Raw genomic sequence first — 12,427 nt, 5'->3', positions numbered from 1 at the left:
CTGTACGGTGTGAGAAGAGAAAGGAATTGAAGACAGCACAGTACAGAGAAGATGAATGAGCGTTCAAATAAACACAAGGTTGGATTTGAAGTCTAGCTCAGCCGCTTACTAGCCATATGACTTAAGGAAAACTGTTTAACTTGCCTGTGCCTCAGTTTCTTCCTCTGTAAAAGGCAGTATATTAAGTGTTTTAGCAAACCTTTTTTATGAGAGAGAGAGCAGAACTGTGTTTTCCTTCTTAAGCATACTATCCGCTCCTAGTTATTCTTAAACTTTAACCTGTGGGGGTGTACAGCACAGCTTAGGGAATATCGTGAATAATAACTATTTACGGTGTCAGAGGGGGGACTAGATTTATTGTGGGGATCACTTCTTAAGTTACACAAATGTCTAACCACTACACTATATACCTGAAATTAATATAATAGTGAATATTGCCCTAGCTGGTTTGGCTGAGTGGATAGAGCATCAGCCTGTGGACTGAAGGGTCCCAGGTTCGATTCCCGTCAAGGGCACATGCCCAGGTTTCGAGCCCGATCCCCAGTAGGGGGCATGCAGGAGGCAGCTGATCAATGATTCTCTCTCATCATTGATGTTTCTCTCTATCTCTCCCTCTCCCTTCCTCGCTGAAATCAATAAAAATATATTTTAAAAAAATAATAATAATATAATAGTGAATATTAACTGTAATTGAAAAATCAAAAACGTTAATGCTTTTGACTATTCTATTTGTGGTTATTTTTCTCAAATTAAGTTCCAACCCCCAGAAATTGTAACCGACAGCTTAGCATTTCCTCGTAATTACACTGTTAATTGCACTGATCTCTGTAGACTTACTCTCTCCAAGCAGAAACCTGAGAACAAATGTCAAATAGTTCCCCAGTATAGACTAATGAGTCTAAACCTGGGGACCAGAAACCCTGAAGAGCCTCAGAGTTGCTACAGGGGGTCGTCAAGTCCTCACAACTGTAAAACATAAGGGCACTATGAACATAGGGGTGCATATATCCTTTCTGATTGGTGTTTCTGGCTTCTTGGGATATATTCCTAGAAGTGGGATCGCGGGGTCAAATGGGAGTTCCATTTTTAGTTTTTTGAGGGAAGCTCCATACTGTTCTCCCCAGTGGCTGCACCAGTCTGCATTCCCACCAGCAGTGCACGAGGGTTCCTTTTTCTCCACATCCTCTCCAACACTTGTTGTTTGTTGATTTGTTGATGATAGCCATTCTGACAGGTGGGAGATGATACCGCATTGTCGTTTTGATTTGCATCTCTCGGATGATTAGTGACTTTGAGCATATTCCTATGTTCATAGCAGCACAATTCACCATAGCTAAAATCTGGAAACAGCCTAAGTGCCCATCAGCAGATGAGTGGATTAAAAACTGTGGTACATCTACACAATGGAATACTATGCTGCGGTAAAAAAGAAGGAATTCTTGCCATTTGCAACAGCATGGATGGAACTGGAGAGCATTATGCTAAGTGAAATAAGCCAGTCAGAGAAAGATAAATACCACATGATCTCACTCATTAGTGGAACATAGAGAACCACATAGACTGATGAACAGGGACAGATCCAAAGACAGAGAAACAGCAATCAGACTATCAATCCCCAGAGGGAAAGTAGGGGAGGGTCGGGGTAAGGGGAAGAGATCAACCAAGGGACTTGTATGCATGCATATAAGCCAAACCAATGGACATGGACAACAGGGGGATGAGAGCATGAGTGGGGGGGAGTGGGTGGGAAGGTTGGGGGTTAATGGGGGGATGAGGACACATTTGTAATACCTTAACCAATAAAGAAATTTTAAAAATATATATTAAAAAAGCAAAACAGCCGAAACCGGTTTGGCTCAGTGGATAGAGCGTCGGCCTGCGGACTGAAAGGTCCCAGGTTCGATTCCGGTCAAGGGCATGTACCTTGGTTGCGGGCACATCCCCAGTAGGAGATGTGCAGGAGGCGGCTGATCGATGTTTCTAACTCTCTATCCCTCTCCCTTCCTCTCTGTAAAAAATCAATAAAATATATTTAAAAAAAAAAAAAATAAAAAAATAAAAAAAATAAAAAAGCAAAACAAAACAAAACATAAGGACACTGGTTACAGCGACCAAAGCAGCACTCCCACACAGCTGTCCTGATGGACAACTCTGCACCTCGAGGAGGCTCTGTATTCGCAGGGTTCCACCTTCCTATTTACTGTCCCGTTCTTTCTCCTCCCTTTTGGCCTTATCTCTAATTATGCTCTAGGTGGACGCCAATGTACAGTTACCAAGATGAATGGCTGGCCTTCAGTGTGGTTCTAGCTTACTGATGAACTTAATACTCGGACTAAAATCAAGAACATTCTAAGCCCGACCTGAGTGGCTCGGTGGTTGAGCATCAACCTATGAACCAGGAGGTCACGGTTCGATTCTGGGTCAGGGCACATGCCTGGGCGATCCCCAGTGTGGGGTGTGCAGGAGGCAGCTGATCAGTGATTCTCTCTCATCACTGATGTTTCTATCTCTCTTTCCCTCTCCCTTCCTCTCCGAAATCAATAAAAATATATACATTTTTTAAAAAATAAGAAAGAACATTTTAGCCCTAGTTGGTTTGTCTCAGTAGTTAGAGCGTCAGCCTGCGGACAGAAGGGTCCTGGGCTCATTTCCTGTTCAAGGGCACGTATCTCGGTTGCCGGTTCCCCAGCCTCAATAGGGGCATGTGCGGGAGGCAACCAATTCATCCGTTGGATCTCTCTCTCTCTCTCTCTCTCTCTCTCCCCCCTCCCTGCCTTCCACTCTCTCTAGAAATCAATGGAGGAAAATCCTCCAATTCCTCAGGTGAGGATTTTTTTTTTTTTAAAAAAAGAAGATTCAAAAGTCATGATTATAGCACTCAAGTAGGTATACTAGGATCTGTATACCTCAAAGTCATGAAAACCAGTTATCTTGGTGAAAAAAAGATTGTAGCATTCATGTCATTTCAATCTCTGAATCCTAATAATAATGAGGGGTTTCTACCACCAGGCAAAATGCTAAGTACTTTGCATGCATAATTTCAACTGAGTTTCACAATAATCTTACTAAGCATGATTGCTGGTAATTTACAAATGAAGAAACCGAAGCATGGAGAGGCTAAGAAATTTTCCGAAGGTCATTCAACTAATCAATGGCGGAGCCAGGATCTGAACCTAGGCCGTCTAAATGCAGAGCCCAGGATTTTAACAGATCTCAATTAGACCACAGTGTCATATTATTTCATACTATTGCAGATTAGATAATGAGTCTCCCCCTTAGCACAGGTATTTATATATGCATAAATAAGAAATCCTAGCTGGAGAGATTACAAAAGGATTTCCTCATTAACTAAGCTTAAAGAGATGCTATCCACATGGTTTTACTGCTTATAATTAAAGGCAATAATCTAGGGACAATGTTGCACGTTTGTGTTTGATCTAAAAATTCGTTAATACTCATGGAGGAACAGAATTTGAGTATAGGCACAAGTAAATATTCCTTCCTCTCAGTATAGATATTACAGATATTTGTGATTAATTTCTCCCCAGTTTTAAGAAATGAGATAGTACAAAGGAGAGCTTAATGAAAAAAATTTTCTCCAAAAACATTCCTCACAAGTAACATTACTCTCCTAGTTTAAGACAGAAAGCCCCAATTCCTGTAATGCCATAAAGTAAGAAGCATGGGTGCCAGGGGTGGCTCTCTAAAACAGCTCGCATGTTAGAGGTTCACATTTCTTAGCTAAAAGACATCAACAAGCCCATGCCCAAACATCCCTGCCAAACACAAAAACAGAAATGCAAGGAAACAGAGATAATATATGGGAGAACCCGCAACTCCAGAAATCAATGTCTGTAGAATAAACCCTACCCAGGACCACACGAGGCACTGCTGCAGCAGTATGAAAGGTAAGCTATCTGGGGAAATCCCTTCCGTTTATTTGTCAAAAAGAAAAACAACTACTCATTTCAAAGAAAGGGGAATTTTCATACAGAGCACAGAAAACTGTCAACTAACTCTTACATTTCTGTCTTTAACTGTTAAAACTCATTAGGGTAGTACATCCAACATCTAACAAGTCAAACCAAGCCTGGCCTCTGACAAGTTCTGTACGAGGGAATTTAGGTCGCCCAACACCACGTCAAGTCACACACCAAAATTCTCCTTCCAATGTCTTCAAAACGTCGTGAAAAGCCAATGTCTGGCAGAGGCTGCCGCCCGGTGGCTTCCCCTGCCGTGTAACCTGACAAGGTACAAAGCTCCTTGAAATATTTAACAGTGGGAGTATGGATGTCTTTGGATAGGTCAAGAAAAGCAGCTCATCCTTTTTAAAAACATAAAGAACCATTTTATGGGATGTCATTCCCTGGTCCAAGTGTCGGTGCCTTTCCTCGGGGCTTTCTAAGAGACCTGATTGAGGGGAAATGAAAAGAGTAACAAAAGGCCCCTTTTCCCTCTCCATTCCCAACGTAATCCACCTCCCCACAGGGCCAGGGCATCCCCCGGTCATCAGTGCCCGCAATGAGAGGCGGCCATAAAGCCACCGCTCAGGTGAGGGGTGCAGCCAGCTCTCTGCGAGGCATGCCATAAAGCTCCTGTTCTTCACTCTCCCCGGCCTTCTTCACAGCCAGTGAATGACAAGAACAAAAAAGTAGCCCTTTGTCTGCCTGCCTCATCTCTCATCTCCATGTGATCGATGAACCGTCTGGGCCCAGGTGAAGGCGAAGATCCCTTTTCCGAATAAGAGTGCGTTTCCTCCAGCGGCTGCACATCGACCCACCAAAGGACAGGCTGTGTTTTGAGCACTGACGTAACAGAAACTAAAGTGAAGCTCCATTTTCCAGAAAATGTTTTTTGCCTATTCTGAACCTACGCTAGAAGCCTCTCCAATTCCTGAACTTCCCAAGAAATATTGGAGCCTACAACAGTATTACCAACTCAGTAATTTCTAGAACTTCCCAAAGAATTTTCTAATCAAAAAGTTCATTCAAATCTCAGTTAACTTTCATTCAGTCTATGTTTTAAAACCTGATACAATTTATTTTTAGGAGCAAGTAATATTTCATTGATTGATTGTCTTCACAACCTACCGGTCCATAAAAATCACCAGTCTGTGATTTACTCCAGATAAGGTTTTACTTATCAAGCTTTAAAAACAACCTGGTTAAGACCCAAACAAATACTTTTTAACATGAACTCTTTAGCCCCCTCTTTCCTCCTAGTGCCTACAGGGTTCAGAATCCTATTAAAATGTAGATGCCACATGTCAGAGTAATTTGACTTTCTTAATACCGGAAAGTAACATATGCATTAAAAAGGTTCCCTCCCAGCAACCCTAGAACAACTCCTCCCCAAACTAGGGACAGGCCCAAGCTTCCCCCTCCTCAAAGGTCTGCGCCCTGGACTCTCCACCGAGGCAGAAGAACGGGAAGTGACAAGAAGGCTTCAGTTAAATCTAGAAAAAGTTCCCTGCCAACATTAGGGGAATGTGGGCAGGCACAGAGAGCTCTTAATTAGGAGACCTACCATTAAACACAGTCTCAAAAGAGAGGCATGGAGTGAGGATGTGATGCCTGGGAGCAAGCAAAGCACCGAGGCACCCCCTCCAGGGGCACCCCCTCCAAAGGCACCCCTCCAGCCTCAGAGCCTGGAGGGCCGTGCGTGTGGAGTCTGCACAGCTCGATGGACAGGGCTCCAAGGTGAGTGGGCAGATGAGAACTGAGTCAGGACCGGGGTATTTTCTTTTCCCAACTTCCAGGCAGAAGATGAATCATGATTTTGTGAATAATGACTTCCTAAGGGAGCCTGTGCCTTAAGGTAATTAGATGGAAGGTAAACTACCTCCCGCGGTTCTCATTGAGAGGAATGTTCTAAAGACCACCTTCCCATGCTCAGTACCAACCAAAGCACCACCTCTCGGAGCACAACCACAGCCCCCCCTGATGGCCATCACGTTGGATTCACAAATACATCCGTTTCGGGATTCTTCTTTTCATTGAGAAGCTCACACGTCTAGAGGATCACAACACCAAGTCTGAAAATAACTTCCCCTCCGAACCATGAATCCACAACACTGAACCATGAAGACAGATTTAACCGAACAAGAGGGACTCTAAACACCAGATGAATTGTTTTTAAAATTTGATCTTCATTTTTCTTATAATTAAAATCAGTCAACTTTAGCAAAGAACTTTTTCCAACAGGTAAGTCCTTACATTTTGTTCACTCAAAGAAAACTTTCCTACCAAGTTGATAGTTGCCCTCCCAATGATGCCAGTTAAACGGGCAAATGTACAATCTGATATTAAAAATAACCAAAGACCTAGCCGGTGTTGCTCAGTGGGTAGAACGTTGGCCTGCAGACTGAAGGGTCCCGGGTTCGATTCCCATCAAGGTCACATGCCCGAGTTGCAGGCTCGATGCCCAGTAGGGGGCATGTAGGAGACAGCCGGTCAATGATTCTCATCATTGATGTTTCTCTCTCTCTCTCTCCCTTCCTCTCTGAAATCAATAAAAGTATATTTAAAAACAAGAAAAAAATAAAGAGAGACTCCCTGACTCTGACTCTAAATAAACTCAGAAAAAGAAATTCTGACTTGACCAAAAAATTAAGATAATAGAAAGCAATCAGAGCACTGGGGTAGAAGAGGACTGATGAGCTGATATGTGAAGCTCACCTTTTCATTTCACAGGTCAGAAGTTCGAGGGTAAAATCAGTGAACTGCCTGAGGCCCCGCGACTGCACGAGATGAGTGTGAGGAGAGCCCGTGCCCACTGACTCCCACCGCGGCCCAGGGTCCTCGCTGCCTTCTCCTTCTCCCTGCGTAGCGTAGCGTTTGCTGCGCGGGCAATGGGGAGCCACGCCCACTCTTGCCCACGTGCCGATAAACAGGGAAAGGGTTGCAGAATTCTCCATCTTTCCGAAGCACAACCCAAGCGCCCACCGCAGTCTCTCTCAAATGAAAGCAGACACACACAACGTGCGCCCTGCACTTCAGCTTCCCTCCTCCGAGTGCGTATGGATCAGGCACAACTGCAATTCGGTGTCCACTAATTTCTAATTAAGCTTTGCTGAATTTTATGAGCAGGGTGGAAAGTTTGCTTTTAATGTTTTGTGAGGTGGTAGGGGAAGTAATTGAATTATGAAGTTACTAAACAGACTCACTGTTGATAAACCATCTCTGGGGTTTATATCAAAACAGCTCCAATTCCAGCTGGCGGAGATGTGTCCTATGTATTTAGATGGCAGAGTAAGCCCTAACTGGTTTGGCTCCATGGGCAGAGCGTCGGCCTGCAGACTGAAGTAGAAGGCAGAGTAGAGTGACATTAACACCACCTGAGACAACCCTCAGTGCCGCGGGGCCCTGACTCTGGGCAGGCGACAAAAAAGGCCCAAAAACATGACTCTGGGATTCCTGCATGACAGTGCTCAACAAACACCAAACTTTATGCCTGGCCTGTATGGCTCAGTGGTTGAGCATCGACTTATGAACCAGGAGGCCACGGTTCGATTCCTGTCAGGGCACATGCCCAGGTTGTGGGCTCGATCCCTGGTGTGGGGGAGGGGAGAGGTGTGAAGGAGGCAGCCGATCAATGATTCTAATTGATGTTTCTATCTCTCTCCTCCCTTCTCTGAAATCAATAAAAATATATTTTTAAGAAAATCAAACTTTAATGCTACTTCCTAGCTGTCACACAGAAAGCCAGAACAGATCAGAAACACCTATGTTTTTGTAAATAATCCCATTCTGACAGAATGTGGCCCTCAAGAACTCATGTGCAGCTGCCACCGAGAGCGATTGGAGGCGGGACGTTAGGAACACGCATCAACGAAGGACAAGCCTCCCGTGGAAGCGACCTGGAAGTTCTGTTCCCTGCTACCCACCTCCGCTCACTTGTTCTCTTAGTATTAAGTTAGGTTTTGTTGTGACCAAGTTACAATCCTGATTCATGGGTCACAAGCCACGTGTTCATGAATCCAAGTGAGAGGACAGAGCTGCGCACGAATCCGGAAACCACCGTGGGTTTCCGCGGGGGTGCTGCCCAGGGAGCTCCCAGCCCCCCCTGTCGGCCTCACCATCGATCTGTAAGACCCTGTAACAAAATGCTTGGTTTCTACACTGAAGACAACCCGGTCAAAGAGCATCAGCATGATGGGTTAGCAATAAACCAGACTATGGGTTAGCGCTAATCCAAACCACCAACCCATGCGAGAGCGCCTCAACTATCACATGAAAAGCTGACCCACGAAACAACAGCTCATTTCAGCCCAAAGCAGAAAAAGGACAGGCGTCTGAGTAAGCAGTTAACCACTCTTCTCAGAATGAAGTAGCAACTACTGTTCAGGCAAAAAAAAACCTTACTAATATGAAATAACTTATTTGAAACAACTGCATTCCTGAACAGGCTTCCCTCACTGGATACTGCAGGACGCACAATGCCGTAGGTGAGAAGATGTGAGCACGGGCGGAAACTTGAAAGGTGGTACATCAAAGACCAAAGATGGAATATCCTGGTGCCCAGACATTAGGTCCCTGAATCCAGGTGGCTCTTTCTCGCCAGTCTCTTAAGATGCTGTCTTTGGGAACTGTGAAACCCTGTTTTTGAATATGTGGTAACATTTGGGATGTGAACTTGATCCTTCTGTACAGAGCACATAAGCATGCTAAACCAGAGGAAAACGCTTCTCGGGTCCCCTGACAATAGACGAACTTCTCCTATTAGGGACTTTCTTACATACGCAAATATACATGGGGCTAAAATTCCACATATAACCAGGCAAGTCTCCATTTTAAAAATAAGCAGGTAAATGAAATGTCTTTTTTTTTTTTTTTGCTGCTGTATCTTTTAGAAAAGCAAAATCAACTCACATTTAAGCACCAACTCCATGCAAGTAACCTGAACGGTTCAGTCTTTTTGTCATGTATGAGGCCTTTGGTTCTCCAACTACATGGGATCTGTGTTGTTAGCTTAAAAAATACAGAATTGGCCTTTCAAAAAAAATAGTCATCTACAGCATCCAACATAGTCTCAAGCAACCCTGCTGACTACAGCTGCCTTCTGGAGGCTGGGAAAGGAGGTGGAGAGAGAGCAGAGAGGCAGGGAGAGGGAGCCGCAGCCAGCCACACAGCAAGGAACACGCCCCCATCATGTCCTCCTCGCTCCATCACCAGGCGGGCTGCAGTCAGCCTCCGGATCGGATCGAGCTGCCTTAGAAACGACTTTTAAAAGGAGGCAGGAAGGCTAACAGCTGGAAAAGGCCAGCTCCTTGGAGGGAGGGGCCGGGAGACCTGGGATCTCCTCCCCAGGGTCTGTGTGAAATCTAAGGGGTGCGGGGCACAGCCGTGGCCGGGGGTTTGCCCAGGATCCTCTGTGCACCCCAACGGCAGGCACGCAGGAAATGCCTGGTTATCTTTCCCTTTCTGTTTCAATCAAAAGCACTCGGAGCAGAACCCCATGCCCTCCTTCGCGTGAGCCCCTAGCAACTGCCCTTCTTCCTAGCCTCCCTCATCCTCTCCTCCCGCCCAACTCTGACTCCCGCCTCCTGCGTCCAACGGAAAATAAATGCCTAAGGCCCTGGCTGAACCTGAACTCAACTTCCCCTCCCAGGGCAACTTGCTATTTTGCTGAAGGAGGCTGAGCAGCGCTCATCAAAGCACCCCTATCCTCACCCCCGTCCTAATGGGAAGGGGCAAGGGTCTCGACTGGGAGGGAGAACCCCAAGTCTTCCTAAGGAATAACTGTGCTTCCCAGCCCCGCCTTCCCCAGCGAAAGCCAACCACCACCGCACACTGAAGGAAACCTGTCCCTTATCTCCTCTCCTCACTCCGACCCCGCTCCCCCCACCCCTGCCATGCCCAGGGCTGGCCGGGGAAAGGTGGGTCAATAAAGAAATGTCGGAGAGGAGCAGGCCGGAGGGAGCCAGGTCGGAGGCTGCGCGCTCCCAGCGCAGCGCCGGGGGTGGGGTAGGAGCAGCTGCGTCCCCTGGGAAGGGGCTGCGGAGCCCCCCCAAACACCTCCCCGCACAGGGCCTGCCTCGGGGCCTCCTCTCGGGGGGCTGGTGAGGAGCCGCTCCTCTGAGCCTGGGGACAGTGGACTATCTCCCCGCCAAGATGCCACCAAGCCTTCATTCTAGGGGAGGACAGCGTGGGGCGGAGGCAGAGAAGCCCCTGCTGCCACCGGCTGGCGCTGAGCTCTGCGAGACGGGCAAGCGGGCTGCTGTGCAAGGCGGCACCGAGCAGAGGGAGGGGAGGGGCGGTAAGGGGGGCCAGGAGCAGGAGGCAGGGGCATGGATGTTCCCTGCTGGGGGGTGGGGGCGGGAGGAGGGTGAGGGGTGGAGGTGAGGGAAGGGGGAGTGGCTGGGAGCGCAGGACCTGGGCCGGGATGGAGCGAGGGTTCGGCAGGGGGGGTTCGGCAGGGAGGGTTCAGCAGGCTTTGGGAATCGAGGTGCGGGGAGGGACATGGCCCCCCGGGGTAGAAGAGCGTGGCCCGGATGAGGCCAGCGCCGGAGAGATGCCCATGAGAAGCGCTGCCCCGAGAGCAGAACATCTGCCCCAGAGGGAGGCGGCGGAGGAGCAGGTCCCGGGGAGGGAGGGGGGAGGGAGGACTCCGGCTGGATGAGGTAATCTGGGGAGGGGAGGAGGGGTTCAGCCCCGGGATGGGGAGCCCCGGCGAGGGGTCCGTGCCAGGCATGCGGGCCAGGGTCAGGGGCAGGCGGGTGGGGGCGCGCGCCCTCGGCCAGATGGCTTCAGACCCCGGGGTGGGCGCCGGGGAACCCACGTTCGGGGCTCCCGAGACGGGAGGCCATGGGCCGGGTCAGGATGGTCCCCGAGTCAGGATGCTCCCCGGCCCGGGTGGGGGAGGGGAGGCCCGCAGAGGGTCGGGACCCCGGGCCGGGGTTCCTCGCCCCCTTACCTCTCCGCTGCCGCCTCCCCCGCCGCTCTCCCCGAACACCGCCCGGAACCGGCGCAGGTTGGTGCCGATGGCGGCCGAGACCTGCAGCGCCGCGTCGAAGCCGGGGCCCACCCGGAGCAGGGCCGGCCCGGCGGGGGCCGCGGACGATGACGGCGCCGAGGACGAGGCGGGCGCCGAGGGGGCTGCCGAGGCGGCGGCCGCTCCCACTGCAGCCGCGGCCCCGCCGCTTCCCGCCGCCACGGCCGAGGGGGAGGGGGGCGCCCCGGGAGCGCCGCCGCCCGCGGGCCCGGGGGGAAGCAGCAGGGCCGGCACACGCTGGCGCGGGGCGCCCCCCAGGCCCCGGCGCCCCCCGCCGCCGCCGCCCCCGGTGGTCCCGGGCCGGGCGGGGAAGCGCCACCGACAGCTGTGCGCCATGTTCGCCCCGTGAAGTGCAGCCGCGAGAGGGAGAGGCGACAACACAGGGGGCGGGGAGGGGGGCCGGGGCCCCGGAACCTGCCTACGCCGCCCGGCGCCGCCCCGCCGCCTGCGCGCTGCCGCCCGCCATGCCGAGCGCAGGGCCCGCGCGCCGCCCCGCAACCTGGATGCCCGGCCCCGGCCTCCGCTCCCGACGCGCCGCCGCTGCGCCACCCGAGGCCCGGGCCGCCTCCCGCCTGCCCGCAGCCCCGCAACCTGGATAACCGCGGCCCCGCCCTCCGGAGCGCCGGCCGGGAGGGGGGAGGAAGCGAGGCCCCGGCGGGAGCGCGGGTTCCGGGGGGGAGGGGGCGCGGGGATGGAGGCGGAGGGAGCCGGGCCGCCTCAGCCTGCGAGCCCCAGGCCGGTTACACTCGTTCCCGGGAGGCGCTGGGGACCGGCCCGCCCCAGCCGCTTCCAGGAGAGCGCGGCCGACGGGCCGGGGACAGCGAGCCTCCGCCCCGGGCGCGGGCTCAGGCTGGGCCGGCCTCCTCTTACGCCCGCGGGACAAGGGCCCCCGATTGTACTGCGTGCAAAACAGAAGCGCTTCCCAGTCCTTCGTGCGCGGGGCCGACAGGCCTTCAATGCACGCGTTTTACAAACATCATGCGAGGAGCCCCTCCCCTTGCCGCCGCTCTCTCCAAAATGCGCGCAGCCAGCGGCCGGGCTCCCGCCGCCTCCCCCTGCTGGGCACTCGGGGCTGGGGACCCCCGTCTCCCGCGCCCCCTGCAGTGAGCGGGGCCATCCCCCGTGCCCGTGGCGTGCCCGGCCACCGAGGCGGTGTGACGACGTAGTGAAGTTGGGGAGCTAACGGGGCCCGGAGCGAAGGGCGGGCAGCAGCGCCCCGCCCCTTCCTCGGCTCCGCCGCCGCCGCGTGCATAGCGGACCCTGATGTGTGCACGCGGAGCGCGGGGGCCCGCGAGCACGTTTCTGATTAAGAGGGGGGAGGGCCGGGCATTTTGATCCCTGGGGCGGAGGGGAGCTCCGAGCGGGGCTTGGAGGGGGAGGAGGAGGGGGTCAGGGCGGGGGTGGATCTCCACCCGGTGTGCTTATTGCGGGCAAG

The 12,427-nt window shown here is 51.8% G+C and overlaps 1 protein-coding gene across 3 annotated transcripts in view; it reads right to left on the bottom strand.

Annotated features, from left to right (window-relative positions):
* KMT2A (lysine methyltransferase 2A) overlaps window positions 1-11,337 on the bottom strand; it is a 90,956-nt gene extending 79,619 nt beyond the window's left edge. For 2 of the 3 annotated variants that reach the window (XM_070426173.1, XM_070426172.1), the window contains exons 1-2: window positions 10,915-11,337; window positions 8,871-8,969 (exon numbers count right to left, since the gene is read on the bottom strand). In XM_070426173.1, coding sequence (XP_070282274.1) covers window positions 8,871-8,969; window positions 10,915-11,328 — 513 coding nt within the window. In that variant the 5' untranslated portion in view covers window positions 11,329-11,337. The remainder of the gene's footprint in view (window positions 1-8,870; window positions 8,970-10,914) is intronic. The other variant, XM_070426174.1, reaches the window with a different exon arrangement.
* Between the last annotated feature and the right edge of the window lie 1,090 nt (window positions 11,338-12,427).

Source organism: Myotis yumanensis, unplaced genomic scaffold (genome assembly GCF_028538775.1).
Source record: "Myotis yumanensis isolate MYYU_CA2020_CCGP unplaced genomic scaffold, mMyoYum1.0.hap1 SCAF_10, whole genome shotgun sequence".
Lineage (NCBI taxonomy): Eukaryota > Metazoa > Chordata > Mammalia > Chiroptera > Vespertilionidae > Myotis > Myotis yumanensis.
The sequence above is the reverse complement of the archived record's forward strand: the minus strand, read 5'-3'. Positions and strand labels throughout refer to the sequence as shown.